This window comes from Monodon monoceros, unplaced genomic scaffold (genome assembly GCF_005190385.1).
Source record: "Monodon monoceros isolate NGI ecotype Baffin Bay Population unplaced genomic scaffold, NGI_Narwhal_1 Super_Scaffold_16, whole genome shotgun sequence".
NCBI classification, from domain to species: Eukaryota; Metazoa; Chordata; class Mammalia; order Artiodactyla; family Monodontidae; genus Monodon; species Monodon monoceros.
Genome location: NW_021703772.1, coordinates 110,301,555 through 110,321,694, shown reverse-complemented (window position 1 = coordinate 110,321,694; position 20,140 = coordinate 110,301,555). Strand labels below are relative to the sequence as shown.

The 20,140-nt window shown below is 42.4% G+C and overlaps 1 protein-coding gene across 3 annotated transcripts in view; it reads right to left on the bottom strand.

Annotated features, from left to right (window-relative positions):
* FAM168B (family with sequence similarity 168 member B) overlaps window positions 1–20,140 on the bottom strand; it is a 34,965-nt gene that overhangs the window by 4,795 nt on the left and 10,030 nt on the right. For 2 of the 3 annotated variants that reach the window (XM_029225356.1, XM_029225358.1), the window contains exons 3-6: window positions 17,204–17,287; window positions 2,656–2,798; window positions 2,346–2,523; window positions 426–551 (exon numbers count right to left, since the gene is read on the bottom strand). In XM_029225356.1, the coding sequence (XP_029081189.1) occupies window positions 439–551; window positions 2,346–2,523; window positions 2,656–2,798; window positions 17,204–17,287 (518 nt within the window). In that variant the 3' untranslated portion in view covers window positions 426–438. The remainder of the gene's footprint in view (window positions 1–425; window positions 552–2,345; window positions 2,524–2,655; window positions 2,799–17,203; window positions 17,288–20,140) is intronic. The other variant, XM_029225359.1, reaches the window with a different exon arrangement.

Here is a 20,140-nt window from a genome sequence, read left to right as displayed (position 1 = left end):
ATGGACACAGTCACACACAGCTCCTCTGGCACCACTGCTCAGAAAAGGAGGCATTCAACTGGAGGAGGAGATCCACTAGGACAAGAAAGGGCAGCAGCAAGAGAGGCAGCCGTGCTGGTTCCCACGGACCCCAGAGACTTCCAGTTACAACTGGAGTCCTACTTCCCGCAGGAGGCGGGCAGGAGACTAGAGCACAGCCCAGGTAAGGGACACAGTGCAGAGGATGCACAGCAAGAACTCAATGGTTTCCTTCTTCTTTCCTCTGCAGAGTCCCAGTAAGGACAAAAATTTAAACGCTGCATTGCCTTTGGATCATCAGGTAGCATTTTTCTTGGCAGTATTTAAAATGACACAGATCTCCCATTCTCCTCTTTAAAAAATGCACTTTAGTCACAAGCTGGCCTCGGGCTTCACCAGTCACTTACGTTTGCAGGGTGATCACCACTGGGGGGGCACATAGCTGTAGGTGGGCGTTCCTGGGGCCCGATACGTGGGCACGGTGACGGGGTGGGGGGCGACAGGAGTTGGGGAGTGGGCTGTCAGCAAGGTACCTGGAAGGAAGAGCAGGCATCTCAGTGGAGGGCAGCACCCCACCACTGCTCCCTCTTACAGGGGAGCTCCCGCCCAACCCCCGTGGCAAGGCGGGAGGCAGACAGGAAGAGGAGATGGCTCTGACCCACAGTGCTCTCAGAACTCTTGATTATATACAAGTCAAAGCTGTATAAACACAGCAAGCTCGCATGGATAGCATGTCTGCAGAAGCCTTTGGGCCTCCTCTCCATAAAAGCATACCGTATTATTTTTCCAGATGAGGTGATAAAAAGAAAACAAAAATATTATTCGGCCTTAAAAAGGAAGGGAATTAGTCACATGCTACAACACGGATGAACCCCGAGGACATTATGCTCAGTGAAATAAGCCAGTCACAAAAAGACAAATTCCACATGAGTCCACTTATACGAGGTCCCTAGAGGAGTCAAATGGATAGTGACAGAAAGGAGAATGGTGGTTGCCAGGGTCTGGGCCAAGGGGAAGGGGGAGCTGTTTAATGGGTACAGAGCTTCAGTTCTCCAGGACGAGAAAGTTCTGGAGATGTGACACCACAGTGTGATAACACCACTGACCTGTACACTTGGGTTATGGTGGTAATAAATAACTGGAAGAGAGGGAGAGAGGGAGGCGGAGGGAGATTCCCAACTACATGAGCTTCTGAGTACCGTAAGCTAAGCATGTTTTCCCTGAAACTGCAGAAAACTCGGCTGTGTCCATTCACGGACAAGCACCACCTCGAAGCTATGGCCTCACCCGGCAGCCCTCCTCTCCCCCTCCTTCCTGCCTGCACCCACACCAGGGCACCCACACCAGGGCCTGCCATCCCCGCCCTCCATGTGCCGCAAACACGCAGTTTCTATCTGTGCCAGACTCTCCTCCGCCTTCACGGGTAAGTATGGGAAAACCAAATAAAATAGTGACTCTAAGCAGAAACACACATGGTATCCTGAAACACCATTCTCTCCTGACACGTTTTCCTTATACTTAAGTCTAGGAAAACAAAGAGGGAACTATATATATATATTTTTTTTTTTTTTTTCTAAAGACCCAGCCATGGGCAACCAAACGCAGTGTGTGTACCTGGCCCCTCACCACAGACAATTCATATGCCCACAGGAGGTAACCTAATCCCTAGACATTTCAGTCAAGCCCTCAAACACTCCAAGGCTCCATGGAGACAGGCCCATTCCAGCCACGGGTCTCTTCTCTCTGTGGTTTATTTTCCAGACCTAGGGGAAGCCTGGGGAGATAAAATCAATGTACGCCAAAGGATTTCTACAGGCAGCTGTTATCTCTATGAACACAAGACCCGCTTTCCTAGATTCACAGAAACATCCCCGTTCAGACAACTTGGCCTGCGCTGGTATCCCACACTGAAGGGGAGGATCAACAGGGCCAGCCCCCAGATCACAAAGTACCCCCCCTCTGCCCAAGCTCTATGTGCTCGCCATAGGCATCTGGTCACTCCTTGTCCCTACAGCCAAGTGACTCAGCTCTCCAAAAAAAGTGGCCCCATCCCATTTGGAGAGGGCTACTCAGTCATGGTCTATGGAAAAGGTACTTGGTTCATGGTCTAAACCCCACACTCCAGTCTCAACTGAAAGGAGAGCGAAGAGAAAGGAGGGGAGGTAAAGAAAAACACAACATGCCACTTCTGCCCAAAAGGATCAGATGTCCTTCCACACAACCCTAGCCATGAAAAGTCAAAGCCAAGGGTCAGAGTACTGGTGATCTCTCCCTTTCCCCAGCCCTCATGCTGTCACAGAGCAGGCACCCCAGGGTCAAGGACTCACCCGCTGACATGGCCATAGTGGTCCCCGCCACCATGCCCATGGTGACGCCGTTGCCTCTAGGCGGAGGGATGGCAGCAGGGTACACCGTCGCCGGCATGCCGTTGGGCTGCACCACTGTGGTGTGGTGGATGACGTGAGGGGGTGCTGCATACAGGGGCTGGGGGTAGTACGTGCCTTGCTGGGGAAAGAAGAGAGACGAGGGCCACAGGGTCCCACACCCAGAGGGTCAGAGCCCCGAGGAACCGGCCATTCCCACAAGCACAGTGCCCAGGAGACCCCGTAAGACACTCACAGCGCGCCCCAGGCCTACCTGTGCGTACGGGCTCTGCTGGGGGTAGGCACTTCGCACGGGGTATACAGCGGTCTGGTAGGGGTTGGGGGAGGAGGAGTACGGTGGCACCGCCCCGCTGGTGGGGGAACAGGACACTTTGTAAGGTGTGCCAGGAGTGTAACCTGAAACAAAGAAGCCCAAAGCCTTAATTCAAACCCACACTCGGCCAGACACAGGGGACGGACCAAGTGTGCAGCGAGGAACGAGGCAGTGTTCCAGCCCCAACCACAGTCATATCTGACACCTCTGCTGAAATGTGGCTTCACTGCTTAGACTTTATGTGCAAGTATTTTTTTTTTCGGGGGGTGGGGAGAAAGTTCTACCGAGTGCATACTTACATAGGAACAGGAAAGAAACACTGGTCCTGTCGGAATTTAAATTAGCACGCCCTTGCTGGGGCACAATTTGGCATTAAAAGTATGTATGTCTTTTAACCCCACCATTCTACTTCTAGAAATTTGTTTTAAAGAAACAAGCACGGCACATAAAAAGATGCTCAACATAGCTCGTCATCAGGGAAATGCAAATCAAAACCACAGTGAGGTATCTATCGCCTCACACCTGTGAGAATGGCTATGAATAAAAAGAACACAAATAACAAATGTCGGTGAAGCTGTGGAGGAAAGGGAATCCTCGTACACCGTTGGTAAGAACACAAATTGGTATAGCCACTATGGAAAACAGTATGGAAGTTTCTCAAAAAACTAAAAATAGAACTACCACATGACTCAGCAATTCTACTCCAGGGTATTTATCCCAAGAAAACGAAAATGCTAATTTGAAAAGATACATGTATCCCAATGTTCATAGCAGAATTATTTACAATTGTCAAGACAGAAAGCAACCCTAAGTGTCCATCAACAGATAAAGAAGATGTGGGAAACACACACATACATATGGTCGCGCAGGGGAATGTTACTCAACCATAAAAAAAGAAGGAAACTTTGTCATTTGCAACATGGATGGACGTGGAGGGTATTATGCTAAGTGAAATAAATCAGAAAGAGACAAATACTGTATGGTATCACTTATATGTAGAATCTAAAAAATACAACAACAACAAATATAACAAAAAAGAAGCAGACTCACAGATATAGAGAACAAACCAGCGGTTCACTGGAGAGGGAAGGGAGGAGGGGGGCAACACAGGGGTAGGGGATTCAGAGGTACAAACTACAAGGACACACACAGGGAATATAGCCAATATTTACAGTAACTATAAATGGAATATAACCTTTAAAAACTGTGCATCACTGTATTGTACCCTGGTAACTTATAAAATACTGTACATCAACTACACTTCAATTAAAAAAGAAAAAAGAAATAAGCATGGATTTGAACAAAGGCTGAACTGTAAGCATGCTCATCACAGTGTTGTTAATTACAGCAAAAACAAAAGGAAAAACTTGTCAAACACCAGGGTTTTGCTAAAAAGACTTCTGGGTCTAAGGTACAGCAGGCTGAACACATACTTTTGCCTTTGTCCCCACCCAAAATGACAATAAAGCAGATTAATAAATAAAAAGGCACAAAGCCACACAGATCAAGAAGAGAGAAAAGACATTTTAGAACCTAATAATTTCGGACTCTTTTTAGAAGTACAAGTGGAAAATAATTTAGCAGACTCAAAAAAGCTGTACTCTCAGCCAGCAGTGAAGAGGGTCAAGCAGCAGCCTGACACCTGGAAAGTCCCTTCCCCTAGACCTAGAAGCTGCCAGCATGTGTTGCCAGGAAGTGACGAAGGACCACGATCTGGAAGAGGGATTCAGAGGCTACCTGGTAAGCAGTAAGATGCCTGGCTCCCCTCCTGACTCCCCATTCCAACGGAGGAGTTTTTCTCCAGGGAGGTTAAGAGAGGGTCCCTGAATTGCCACGTTCATAGCCCACTGATTTATACAGACTAAACCACCAGCAAACTGTGGTACAACCATACAACAAAATACTACTACTCAGCAACCAAAAGGATAGAACTGCTGATACACATAACATGGGATAAATCTCAAAAAAAAAGAAAAATACAATATGCAGAAGAAGTCAGACACAGTAACACATGATATGAAACTCTAGGAAAGACCAACATAATCTACAGAGACAGAAAACTAATTAGTGGTGTTCAGGGGCCAGAGGGCATGAGGGCATCTTTCACAGGAATGAAGTCACTTGACTGTTTGTGGTGTCACACATCTGTATACATGTCCAAACACACCAAACTGTGCATTTATAAAGGATGGCTTATATGCAAATTATACCTCAATAAAACTGCTTTCTAAAAAGTCTGAGAAGCCATTTCTCATTCACTAGAACGGCTGAGATGGCAGAGTGCTCACACGAGTTCCATGGAACAATACAACTTCTCATAAAGCTACAAATATACTTCCCATAGGGCCCAACAATTCACTCCTAGATACTTTCCCTAGAAGAATGAAAACATACTTCCACAACAGGACTTGTAAAAAAATGTTCACCAATCTTACTCATAATAGCCAAAAGATGGGAAATAATCCAAATGTTTATCAAGAGGAAAATGGGTAAATTATGATACATCCATATAAATACTACTCAGTATCAAAAGGCAAAAGCATGAATGAATCTCAAACCATGCTGACCTCTTAAAAGACATCAGACACAGAGCACACACTGCATGATCTCATTTTCAACACTTAAATAAACCTAGCTATGCTGACAGAAGTCAGGGGGAGTGGTGTATGATTTGGAGCGGGTGAAAGGAAAGCCTAGGCACAGTGGTTGAGAGTCCGCCAGCCAATGCAGGGGACACGGGTTCGTGCCCCGGTCCGGGAAGATCCCATATGCCACAGAGCGGCTGGGCCCATGAGCCATGGCCGCTGAGCCTGCACGTCCGGAGCCTGTGCTCCGCAACGGGAGAGGCCACAGCAGTCTGAGAGGCCCTCTTACCGCAAAAAAAAAAAAAAGAAGTGCTCAGTATTTTGTTTTGGGTGGTGGTTACGCGAGTATGATAATTGTCAAAATCCATCCAAATGAACATTTAATATGTGGGTGATTTGCATAAATTATATCTCAAACTTAAAAATGAACTGAGTATTAAAAAAATGAAAGTTTAAAAAATTTAAACCACTTTATTGAACCGTGTTTAGCGGTGTACTTATATTTTAATCTAAAAGAGAAAAAAAGAATGAATGACTTCCAGGATATACACTAGTTTTTTTTTGTTGTTCTTTTTTTTAACATCTTTCTTGGAATATAATTGCTTTACAATGGTGTGTTAGTTTCTGCTTTATAACAAAGTGAATCAGCTATATGTATACATATATCCCCATATCCCCTCCCTCTTGCGTCTCCCTCCCACCCCTCTAGGTGGTCACAAATCACCGAGCTGATCTCCCTGTGCTATGCAGCTGCTTCCCACTAGCTATCTATTTTACATTTGGTAGTGTATACATGTCCATGCCACTCTCTCACTTCGTCCCAGCTTACCCTTGCCCCTCCCCGTGTCCTCAGGTCCATTCTCTATGTCTGCATCTTTATTCCTGTCCTGCCCCTAGGTTCTTTAGAACCATTTTTTTTTCTTAGATTCCATATATATGTGTGGAGTCTCAGGATTTGGAAAAGCAACGTTAAAGACAAGAGCAACGTTAAAGACAAGGCAAAAACAAATACGGTATTTGTTTTTCCCTTTCTGACTTACTTCACTCTGTATGACAGACTCTAGGTCCATCCACCTCACTACAAATAACTCAATTTCGTTTCTTTTTATGGCTGAGTAGTATTCCACTGTATATATGTGCCACATCTTCTTTATCCACTCATCTGTTGATGGACACGTAGGTTGCTTCCATGTCCTGGCTATTGTAAACAGAGCTACAATGAACACTGTGGTACATGACTCTTTGAATTATGGTTTTCTCAGGGTATATGCCCAGTAGTGGGATTGCTGGGTCATATGGTAGTTCTATTTTTAGTATTTTAAGGAACCTCCATACTGTTCTCCATAATGGCTGTATCAATTTACATTCCCACCAACAGATACACCAGTTTTAAATGATCTTTTTTTTGAACCACAAGTCCCCCTTTCCTCCAAGGGGCCAAGTCAGTCCTGGAGACCCACTGAGAACCATCATGCACTTGGTGTGCCTGGGTTCACTAAGACCTTAAATGCCATGTTTCTCGTTTATTCCCCAGACTGTCCCTCATGGTGTTCATGATGAAGATGCTGGTAAAGGTGTTAATGCCCCAAAGTCACACACATCAGAGCAGGTGCTCAGACAAACCCAGATCCAGCTGCACTGAGCAATGACTCCTTTGCCCAAACCAGGTAATTCCCAAGCTCAGCTCTTATCTGTTTTAAGGAGAAAAGACCCTCACAGGTTTCCCTATTTCTGTGTTTTAGAAAAAAAATTTTGTATTGAAGTACACTTGATTTACAATATTGTGTTAGTTTCAGGTAGACAGCAAAGTGATTCAATTATACACACACACACACACACACACACACACACACACACACACACACGGGTTTGTTTCACATTCTTTTCCATTACAGGTTATTCTAAGATATTGAAATAGTTCCCTGTGCTATACAGTAAATTCTCATTACTTCTCTATTTTATGTATCTATTTGTATCTGTTAATTCCATACTCCTAATTTATCCCTCCCCTCTCCCTTTCCCCTGTGGTAGACTGAAGTTTGTTTTCTATGTCTGTGAGTCTGTTTCTGCTTTGTATATAGATTTATTTGTATTATTTTTTAGATTCCACATATAACTGACATCATATATTTGTCTTTCTCTGTCTGACTTACTTCACTTAGTATAATATTCTCTAGGTCCATCCACATTGCTTCAAATGGTAATTATTTCATTCTTTTTTATGGCTGAGTAACATTCCAACATACACACATATACCATGCCTTTTTAAACCAATCACCTGTTGATGGGCACTTGGGTTGTTTCCACGTCTTGGCTATCGTAAATAGTGCTGCTATGAACACTGGGTATCTTTTCGAATACGAGTTTTTATCTTTTCTGGATATATGATCAGGAGTGGGATTGCTGGATTATACGGTAGCTCTATTTTTAGTTTTTGTTTTATTTACTTATTTGCTTATTTATTTATTGGCCACCTAGCACAGCTTGTGGGATCTTAATTCTCTGACCAGGGATTGAACCCAGGGCCCCGGCAGTGAAAGCGCCGAGTCCTAAACACTGGACTGCCAGGGAATTCCCTATTTTTAGTTTTTTAAGGAACCTCCATACTGTTTTCCATAGTGGCTGCACAAATTTACATTCCCACCAGGTTTCCCTATATTATTTTGAAATTCATTAACTATTATGTAAGTAAAAACAATGTCAAAATTTGAAGACACCAAATTTCAATACCAGTTTTGAGCTGAAAGAGAGTAGAATAAAGAGTCTCAGGATTTGGAAAAGCAACGTTAAAGACAAGAGCAGTTAAATCCCTCTCTCTAGCTGCTCATCTTCTAGTCTTTAAGAGGGACAGAAAAAGAAAGTGATAGTTTCACAGGTATATACACGTTAAAACCCATCAAATTGAAGCTTTAAATACATGTACTTAATTGTACACCAATTATACCACAATAAGGTGGCAAAACATTTTCTTTAATTACAAAGAAAAAGATAATTATGAAAGCCACTAATTTCTAACCCTGCATTGACACTCCCAGGAGACGGCTCAGTGATAGCTCCTAATTCCCCATAAATGACTGACTACATCAGAGGAGGAAATGAGGCACTGGTGCCTGGACACACTTGTGACCAGTCATGGTGATGGAAGCACTGCACCAGGGCAGAGTGCTGCCAACTGCCAGAGTGCATCACCAACATCACACGCCATGCTTGGGGCCAACAGGGCTTGTCAAAAGGTCCAGCCCTCTTGACAAGGTGTTGACTTCAGGGGAAAACCACAAGGAAAGAGACCACCAAAACAGCAGCACTGACACAGTCCTGGCTGGCAAAAGCAGGAGCAGGTCTCAAAAACAGAAGCTTGTGGATGAAGGCAAAGTAGGTCCGGACAGCTCCCTCCTCCGCGAGCTACCCTCTCCTTCCCACTTCTCACAACCCTGCAGCAGCGGCATCGTTGAGTTAACTCACAGGGGAACACTGCTAAACGTGGTCCCACTGGCCTGAAGTAAGAGAGCCTCACTGGAGTCACTAAACTCACATCTGACCAAAAGGATATCAGGTTTTTATAAAAATGTCGGAAAATCAAAATATTCACAGAATTAGCATATTCTGAGAACAAGTGCTAGACTTCAAACTTGAAAATCACGTTCAGAATTTCTGGTGCTAGCCAGTTTTCATAGGTTAAAAGGAATCAACAAGGCCCCCCCCTTTCTTCACTGTACAATTAAAAAACATCCATGACATAGATGAAACAACTGGAAATATAGATACTGATTGTAGTATTGATAGTATTAATTATAGTTATTTTTTAGGTGTGATGATATATATTTTTAAATTCATCTTTTAAAGGCAATACTGAAAAACCGATGAATGTGATGTCTGAGATGGGCTTCAAAATAATATAGGGGAAAGTGACAGGAGTACAGATGGAAAAGATCAACTGTAAGCTATTAACTGCTAAGTCTAGGGCATGGGCAGGTGGACCCCGTACTCTGTACTTGCGTATACTTGTAACTGCTGAGGCTAGGGTGTGGGTAAGTGGCCATCATCCTGCTGTGTACTTATGTATTTTTGTTACCTCAAATTTTTCATAATAAAAAGTCTTTCAAGGTGTTTTATAAAGGTTAGGTAGATTTATGGATTAAAAGAGACAAGAGACATAACAAACTCAACTTTATAAAAAATTCAACATGTAAATTTTGAATAGATCCTATTTCCAAATCTTTTTAAAAAATTTTTGGGACAAATGGGCAAATTTAAATATGAACTATAAAATGAAATGAGAGAATTACTGCTTCTAAGTATGATAACAGTATCACAGTCATGCAGAAGAGCATCCTCATTATGTTATGTTGAGGGTCAAACTGAAGCCCACAGGACAAGTGCCAAAAAAGGCTATAACTCTGAATTGCTTCAAGAAAAAACAAACAACAAAACGTACACACACACTCATCTTTATATGGTAGATAAAGCACATATGGCAAAATGATAACTGATGAATCTCGGTGCTGGATATTATGGACATTCACTACACTGTTCTCTCAATTTTTCTGTATATTTGAAAATGTTTTGTAGTAAATAAGGTGAAAAAATTATAATGCCTTCTGATGGTGACACACAACTGAGAGAGGAGCTAAGAAAACCTTCCAGGAAACAAGTCATGCAGGAGCTAAAGGGACAAGGAAGGAAGCGGCAGAGGTCCCCTGCTACTAGGAGAGGAACATAAAAGCTTTCTGAGCCTTTAAAAAGGCCATAAGCTAGGAAGGCATGGCTCTTCAGCAATCTGATCTGAAAGATAACCTGGAAGCTAGGTACTAGCTGGAAAGGCAAATAAAGGTAAAATATGCCAATGTTCAATACATACAGCCAACCCTCTATAGAAAGTCATGGTTCTACAGGATAAAGTGATTCAAAAAAGAATGAGAAGAGAAAGGAGAACCTGTCTGAGGAAGTGAAAACACACAAGCAATGCATTCATGACCTGAATGAAAAACTGGGAGAAAATAGAGCCTCTAAAAAAGCCATCAATATTCCTAATAAGAAAGTCCATGACAATTTTGTCTCTGTTCAAACTGCAGAAAGAGCCTGGAGCTTGGACTGAAGAGAAGCTGGAAGCTGTCCACCTGAGTAAGCTTCTAAGGACACGGTATGAAAGCAAAGTTAGGAAGGTCTAAGCATACAACTCTCCAGAGAGAGGCCCTCTGATTCAGAAGCACTCTTCTGGCCCACCAAATCCACTAAAAAAAAGGTAAAGTCCCTTATTTACCACATTCAACGATAGGCCAACCTATGATGTCGAGCTTTTCTTTTAAGGGAGGCTAGAGGCCTACTGCTGCAGAAACCCATCCAGCAAGCCTGAGATCTCTTAATCATCTGAGATATCTTTTTTATAACACCTGCCTCATATGTATACTTTATTGAAGATAAAGAGATGACTCCAAGAAGCTACCATGTGTATGCATTTGTCAGAATACAATGAATGGTATATTTAAAATGTGAGCATTTCATGTATGTAAATTTCACCTAAAAACAAAACCTAAAAGAACTGTAAACAAATATTAACAATATGCCCACTGAAGTAGATGGGGAAAAGTGTCCTGACATCCACAACTTACTTCAAAACACATGAAAAAACAAGATGGACTGAAGGATGGATGGAGTAAAATGTTTAATTTTAGAAGTTGATTTTAGGGACTTCCCTGGTGGTCCAGTGGTAAAGAATCCGCCTTCCAATGCAGGAGACGCGGGTTCGATCCCTGGTTGGAGAACTAAGATCCCACATACCGCGGGGCAACTAAGCCCACGCGCCACAACTACTGAGCTCGCGCGCCTCAATGAGAGAGCCTGCGTGCCTCAAACTACAGAGCCCACGCACCCTGGAGCCCACATGCCACAACTAGAGAGAAGCCCGCGCGCCACAACAAAGAGCCCACACACAACTCAGATCCTACGCAGCCAAAAAACTAAAGAAAATAAATTTTTTTTAAAAAGTCGATTTTAAAAAGTTTAATTATAGAATCTTGGCAGTCCATACGTAGATGCTTACTGTGAATTTATTTCAGCTTCTCTGTATGTTGGAAAAATAGTCACCCACTATTTCTACTAATTATAGCAACAATTTTTAATATATATTATCTTACTGCTTATTCTTGTAACTGTGAGCTATGTCCTGAACTCTTGAGAAAATTGATTTTGGTTTTTTGTATGGGCATGAATATTACATCACTTTCTATCCAACACTGAGACAAATCAATTTCAAGGAAAGCAAACATGTCCCCCAGTCAATTAAAAACCAAGTGTGTATAGGCACTTTCCTTTTTGTTTTATATAACACCAGATCCACTGTCTCACACCAGAGAACCTCAACAGGAATCTTACAAACTTAAAATTAAAAAATACATAAATAAATATACATACATCTCATCGTATCCAAACTAGACACTTTGCGAAATAATATTTAGATCTGCCAACCATTCACAATACAAAACCAAACACACGCATTGCTTGGTCTTTCAAAAACACTAACAGCTTTCCAGATGCTCCTTCCCGAAAGACGATTCATAAGGGTGCCACATAGACAACACACTGGCCACAGCCTTCTTCCCCCTCACTCTCAGCAAACGTGCATCACCGCAGGCTGGCCTCCTCTCTGGGCAGAACTCATGCACAGGGCCACTGCTCTCAGACTGCTGTGAGGGGCCAGAAGCTTTTTACATCGGAACAGATCATTTTCCCCCAAAAGTACCGCATACCACACAAATTGCGTATAATAACTTTCTGAGTATAAGACATTTATTTAGAAAATTTGGAAATTCAGAAACATACAGTATATGTGAGGAGGAACGACCTGCACCAAACACAGCATCATGAAATTTCAGAACCTGGAGACAGAACTACTACAGAGCAACAAAGAGGAGCCCAGCTCAGTCAACCAAGCATCAGAAAGGTACCGACATTCTCAGCAGCAGCAACAACAAAACTGGCAAACAGTTCGGCAATGTCCTCAAAATTCTGAGGGGAAATAACTGCTAGCCTAAAATTCTATATCCAGACAAACTAACAATGAAGTGTGAGTGCAGAATAAAATGTTTTCCGACATGAAAAATCTCAAAACTGTGACTCTCCCATATTCTCCTGGGAGATTACTGAAAAAGATCCTCCACTAAAACCGAAGAGTAAACTACGAAAGTAGACAAGGAATCAAGTGGAAGGGAAGAGGAGAGAACTCCCTGGGGTGATGGAGGAGAACGACCAGTGTAAGGCCCAGAAGACAAGCAGCCCAGGCCAGAGTAGGAGAGAGGGTTTCAAAAAGACACCACCAAGAAAAGAAAACACGAACACCTTACGTGGCCTAAAATGCTGAGAAGAGACCCCACACCTGGGGGGAAGCTGAGGGTTTAATTAACTTTGTGGTTACAGAAATCTAATAAAGGACACTAGGTCCAGGGAAGAAAAAGTAACTGCAGAAGAAAACAGCCACTCGTTCACAGCAGTGAGCAATGCTCACAGGGTCACAGTAACAGGGGTAGGAAGGAAAATTAGGAATCTAAATTTAAACTATGTGAATGTAAACCTTTAACTTAAGTGAGAGAGAGAAACAGAGGCCATGACCCCACAACCTATTAACACACTAATGCTCTTCTCTCCTGTGTGGCCCGCCTTAAGTGAAACTTAATTTTTAAACAAACCTGGGATCTTACTTCATGGACATAATTCTGAGCTTAAAAAGAAAGAAAGTGACATATCGTAAAGCATTTCCACTTACTAAGTATCCCTCATAAACAAGTAATAAGACCAGTTAAACACTGAAATAAACCAACAGTTTAATCAAACCATTACTTTACTAGATATATCTACACGTATACATAAATATTTGCATAACTGATTATTCTCATTTTTAAGCTTCTTTCTATTATATTGCCAAACTGTCCTCCAAAAATGTTTCCCCAATTTATCCGCCATCCAGTCATGCATGGCAGCAACCAGAGAAGCCTTTCCATCACTCCTAGCAACGTTTTCATCTTTTAAAAATATGTGCCAATGTAATATCTAAATCACCTCTTACATAGAGCCTACTAAAAAGAACTGAATGTTTTCCTGATGATTTCAGATGATCAATGCAAATATTAGTTACAGATACTCCTGGCTGTAAGCGGGAATAGAACAGAAGCCTGAATGTGCATCCTTGGTGCCTTGGGAGCTTCATTGCGTGCTTGCAGCTAGAATCCTCAATTAACACAGCTGAGGAGATATAATGATTCATTAAACAAAATGCCCAAAGTGAAACATCTTTCCCAGGAGTGACACAGTCAGGATTTGAGCCATATCTTGCTAATGCTACAGCCCAAACTCTTTCCAATATACTGTTCTGATTCCAAAAACAGACAGCCCTCTCTGGTTGCACATGTACTCAGCCTACTAGGCTTGTTCATGAGGATGAAATGAATATCACCTCCATTTCCAGATTCTGAGTGATGGAATCTTTCAGCAAAAGACATGACATCTCCTCACAAGGTTCTCTAAAACCTCCCTACGTCACACTTGTAAGAGCTAAGAAATAAGCAGTGTTAGGGCTGCAAAAGTGCTTTAAAAGCTACATACACAACCCCTATACTATACATCAGCTTTGTCCAAAAATCTGGTGGTGAGAGAACCAGAACACTGAGAAAGCAGCAGAAATGGAAAAAAATTTTGTTTAATTTTTCTATAGTGACAATTTTGGCTTACTCATCACATAAGAAAAAAAGCCCACTGAAAAAGGAAATTTAAAAATTCAAGCTATGAAAATGCTGAGGATCCCAGAAAAAGAAGGGAGCACAACTGTAGCCTAGACTCAGATCAGGTGGCTGCAAGCACTTGCATGACACCGGCAGGACCTTCCAAGTGCCTTTTATCTTTTTCATTCACAAATTTCACATACATCTTTATTCCCAGCTTCTCCTAAAAATCTGAAGATCTGGCAATGCTGGGCGAGCAGTGTGGCAGCCGACCACTATCCAGCACCCATCAGTGGACACCCCTTTCAACAAGGCACGCCCTCTTGGCAGCCACCGTTCCCACCAAGACCACTACTCCCACCTGCCCGCCCCAGCTTCTGGGTTAGAGGAACAGCTTGAGAGCAGTCTTGGAAAAGAGGCAAGAAAGGGCCCATCTTCCTACAAGAAAGGAAACACGCGAGAGAAGAGGAATGGCACCTGTTCTACAGGTGGGCCAGAGGAGGAAACTATCAGACACCAGCACCATCCCGATAAACACCAAACTTTCCCTTCAGGGGAGCACTTCACACCCTGGGCAAGGAAAACGGCTTCACCAGCCTCAAATAAACCTGAAGCTCTTTTTGTAAAAGAATAAGAAAGTTGGAAGCTTTTAGTACATTTTTACATCAATTTGTACTCCATAGAGAAAATGAGTACAAGTGAGCTATGCTGGAGAATTCTAGAACAGTGACATTTTATGGTGGTCTGCAGCATGATCACATACAGTAAAAAACAACTGATATTTATGCAAACATAAACTTCAATCCATTCCTACCACCATATAGAAAAATTAATCCAAAATAGGTCATAAACCTAAATGTAAAACCTAAAATTATAAAACTTCTAGGAGAAAACCTTTGTGATGCTGGGTTAGGCAAAGATTTCTTAGAAACGATACCAAAACCGTGATTCATAAAAGAACAAGATGATAAAGTGAACTTCATTAAATTTGAAAATTCTTGCTCTTTTAAAGACACTGTGAAGAGCCACTGACTACGAAAATATATTTGCAAATCATATATCTAATAAAGAACTCTCAAACCCAACAATAAAAAAAAACTTTAAAACTGACAGGCAGAAAAAGATGTACACAAACACTTAACCGAAGACACACAAGTGGCAAACAGGCCCATGAAAAGATGTTCAACATTATTAGTCATTAGATAAGTTCAAATTAAAACTACAGTAAGATATCACTACATATTCACTAGGATGGCTGAAGTTAAAAAGAATGACTATATCATGTATTAGCAAAGATATAAAGGAACCTGAACTCTCCTCCACCGCTGGTGGGAACATAAAATAGCACAACTCCTTTGGAAGAGTGTGGCAGCTTCTTACAAAGTTAAACATACGCCTGCCTTAAGAGCCAGCCACTCCACTCCTCTGTATTTACTCAAGGGAAATGGAAGGGTATGTCCACATAAAGAATGTACACAAGTATTCACAGCGGTTTCATGTGTAACAGCCTCAGACTGCACACACTCCCAATGTTCATCAGCCAGTGAATGGGTAAGCAATTTGTGCTATTTCTGTACAATGCAATACTACCCAACAATAATAAGAAACGAACTACTGATATACACTACAACATGGATGTCAAAAATTATCCTGAATGAAAGCCAGTCCCCCAAAAAGGGCATTCAATATGATTCACTTATACAAAATTTTAGAAACTACAAACGATCTGTAGTGAGAGAACACAGATGAGTGATTTCCTGGAGCCTAGGTGAGGTCACAAAGGGGCAGGAGAAAACTTTTGGGGATGAGGGATATGTTCACTCTAGACTGAAAAGGTGGCATACATCATATCAAGTACCCTTTAAATATATGCAGTTTACTGAACGTCATTCAGACCTCCAGAGAACTGTTTTAAAAAAGTTAAACAAGATGAGATGTTTCACAAAAGGAGATGGTGGTGCCATTTGACCCTTAAATAATCTAGTGAGTAATAACGTAATACTGCTTGTCCCAGGGAAGGGATGTTCCATAACAGATCCCAAAAGATGGCACAAAGTAGCAGGTTCTCTAGTTCTTGGGGGAGAAAGAGTGTGAATAAAAGCTATGCAAAAGCAAAACAAAATCTCTTTTGGAAAGAACAGGTCAATGTGTCAAAGAGCTAGGGATTTAAAGTTGGGACTCTAGGCTTGACTGTGTCTTAGTCATGGGAAACCTTCATAACTGTGAACATTACTCTGGTGTAAGTGCAGGGAACGTGAAGTCAAGGAGAGAAAGCTTGGGAGCAGGAAGACCAAGCTAAGAAGGTTGTTCTCTGGGTGTGAGCTACAGGGTGAACAAAGGCAGTAAGAGTGGGAATGCAATGTGAATCATGGACAGAAGGGCCACAGAAGGAAGGAAGAATTTTATGATTATCAAACTGGAAGAACTCAGGAAAAGGACACTGCTGCTGTCTCCTCTCCTGTCAAGTTAACCATGTGAGGCTAGGGGTTCCGAGGGACAAAGAAGCACCCCAGCAGACCCGTGAGGCTGAGCCTTCAGGTCAGAGTGTAGGCCACCACTGCTGCAGCAGAATCACAAAGTCCATCCTGGGTGAATAAAGCCTGGAATGAGCCAACACCAAAATGCAGGCTCAAAGAGGAAAGTCCCATTAAAAAAAACTGTCTTTACAAGGACCAGACCCAAACAAATTCCACTTTCAATTGTACCACTTGATTTCTAAAATCTGAAACTATTCTCATGCACCTTACATAGAAAACAAGACTTTCTTTTAAAGCCATAATCAAGGTGCTCAAGTTCTAGAGAGAAATCAGTTATCTCTAAAAATGTTAGCAACATGGAAATTCTACTTATTAACAAGGCAACATGATCTTTAGTTTCTAATAATCAACACTATTTCATAAATACATACATGTTCTGGCACAACTAGTTACCTGTAACAAGCTATGATTGGAATGAAGATCCGTGTTGTGGAAGGACGCCAGAAATGCAATATATTGATACAAAGCTTTATGTGCAAAAAAGAATTAAGCTTTTATTGTACTTATTAAGAAGCCTAATTTTATGAACCAATAAATCATTTCAACCCCAAATCCCAATTCTATAACCACCCTTCTCAAAATCCATCCACTTGACATTCTCCCCCAGCCACATAGACAAAGCACTTTTGCCACCCAGCACATACGGCCTGCATACCTGTTTGGAAGGTAGGATTCGCTCCAGGGTACATGTTGGGGGAATAGGCAGGAGCTGCTGCTGCATAGCCCATGGGGAAACCAGCTGAAGAAAAACAAAGAACAATGTGATTTTAAAACCAGGGCTCCCACAGACCCAGCTGTCCTCAGCTTCTTCACCGCAACCCCCAGACTGGCTTCAGGAGCCCAACAGCGCTATGGGTGCTGAGCAGGTGGTCTCTACTTGTCTCCTCTCCTCAGAGCTGTGATGGGTCACAATCATAAACAAGTCTTTTAAACCTAAGAGTATAAATGCTTACAACTTTCTAAATTAAAAAAATTTATTTGACAGAAACTGAATTAGAATGAAATAAAAAATATATATATCCTAAGCTGAAGTCAGAAAACTCTCAATTCTTCTGGCAGTTTTATTTTCAATTCTAATCGCCTAATTTATTACTTAGCAAGAGTAATAAGAGTGTTGCAAGCTTCACATGCTAAACGGGCTCTAACCAGCACCATACACAAATGGAACTGGGAAAAATCTAATCACACATTCCGTTTGCAAGCAACCTGACCTTTATTAACACAAATGAGGAATCCTTAATAAGACTAAACTACAACCACTAACTGATCACGTGAACACAACAGAACCATCAAGAAAGACGTTAGTGCTTCAGCCAAAGCCAGAGGGGCGGACTTCCCCGGTGGGTGGCGCAGTGGTTGAGAGTCCACCTGCCGATGAGAGGAACACGGGTTCGTGCCCCGGTCTGGGAAGATCCCACACGCCGCGGAGCGGCTGGGCCCGTGAGCCATGGCCGCTGAGCCTGCGCATCCGGAGCCTGTGCTCCTCAACGGGAGAGGCCGCAACAGTGAGAGGCCCGCGTACAGCAAAAAAAAAAAAAAAAAAAAAAAAAAAACCAGAGAGGGGCCTCAGTTATTCGCTCCAGGTCCCTCACATCTCTCAGCTCGATCCACTCACCACGCGACAATGGGGCCTTAAAGAGCCTTCTCTACATTCAGGGCACAGAGCCAAGATGACCCAGGTTTGCTAGTCTTTACTACCTACACAAATGGTTGCGAGAAGCTGTAATCCCTCCAGAAAATTCTAACCTGCAGGGTTCCAAATCAACATGGTTGAGAACCACTGTTCACTCCCACTCCTGTCCATCTTCCCAGTCACAGTACTGTCCTCCTGAAAATGCCCCTTGGCGAGTACCATGGACTGTCTCCTCCAACATCGACTCTACCTCCTTTCTGGCAGGCAGAGGCTGGCAAGCTAAAAACTACGCTGCCCAGACTCCCCCTCTTGCAAGAGGTTGGAAGTGATCCCAAATCCCAATCACTTCATAAAAACAAAAACTTAAATACCACTAGCTGTGTAAAAAAGACTTAGCTTTTTACAAGAAATATACTTGCAAATTATTTAGACAAAGGGAAAATACACTTAATATATAAATAACTTTTAAAGTTAAAAAAACGAAAACCCAAAAGAAAACGGAAGACATGGACAGAGAGAACTGCCAACTACCATTTCTAACTTCAGGCTGGCACAAATCCAAAAGCTGAGGACACGCTTTCTTGGCAAGGTTGTGGGGTAAACAACAGTCTCACACCCTTCTGGTAGGAGTGCAAAGCAGTAAAAATCCTACGCAAGAAGGGAAATCGGCAGTACCTTTAAAATTACATCTGCGTTAGAAGATGTGGTATACCTACAACGGAGTATTACTCAGCCATTAAAAAGAATGAAATAATGCCATTTACAGCAGCATGGATGTACCGGGAGATTATCATACTAAGTGAAGTAAATCAGACAAAGAAAGACAAGTATCATGTGGTATCGCTCAGACAAATATCATGTGGTATCACTTATATGTGGAATCTAAAAAAAAAAAAAAAAAGATACAAATGAACTTATTTACAAAACAGAAACAGACTCACAGACTTAGAGAAAGAACTTAGGGTTGCCAGGGGGGAAGGGTAGGGGGGAGGGATAGATTGGGAGTTTGTGATTGACATGTACACGCTGCTATATTTAAAATAGATAAGCAACAAGGACCTACTATATAGCACAGGGAACTCTGCTCAATATTCTGTAATAACCTAAATGGGAAAAGAATTTGAGAAAGAAAAGATACATGTATATGTATAAGTGAATCATTTTGCTGTACACCTGAAACACATTGTTAATCAACTATACTCCGATATAAAATAAAAATTTTTAAAAAGAATAACAGGAAAAAAAAATCACATCTGCATTTACTCTCTCCACTGGCAATCCCACCTCAAGGAATCCACCCTGAAGATAATTTTCACAAACACTATCAACTGCAGTATTACTGGAATAGCAAAAGACTTCAAACAACATACCCATGCAAAGAACTGGTTGAATAAAACTATGGAAACCCCCACAAGATGAAGGGTTATGCAGCAGTACTATGTATTATAAAATACAAATAAGAAGAAGGCAAACCTTTGTGAACCGACAAGGAACAATCAAGAAGCTGACAAAGCCAAGTGACCACCACCACCTGCATCTCGATTCCAGAAAACAACCTGCCGTTCGGCTGGGGGGAGGAGGATGTGGGAGGAGAGCCTTCAGCAGCAGGGCTTTGCAGGGCCACTTCTGCCTGCCGAGGCCTCCTCTAACTGCCAGTGCCGCCCCAGGGCTCCCCAATGAGCCCGCTGACACTGCACACTCGGGTCAGGCTCCCACACCCAGTACTGTTTCCACCCCACCAGATCCTTTCAAGCGTTACCCACCCCTACAACGTCTGAACTCCTAACTCCATCTCAGGGTCCGACACCCTCGTGCAACAAAGGCGAAATTAGAATATATGGACATAGTTGGCCTGGGAGCATGATATGTCTGTGTCCCCTCCAAAATTTACATGTTGAAACCCTAATCCCCAATGTGATGATATTTGGAGATACTTAATCGTGGTAATCATTTCACTAC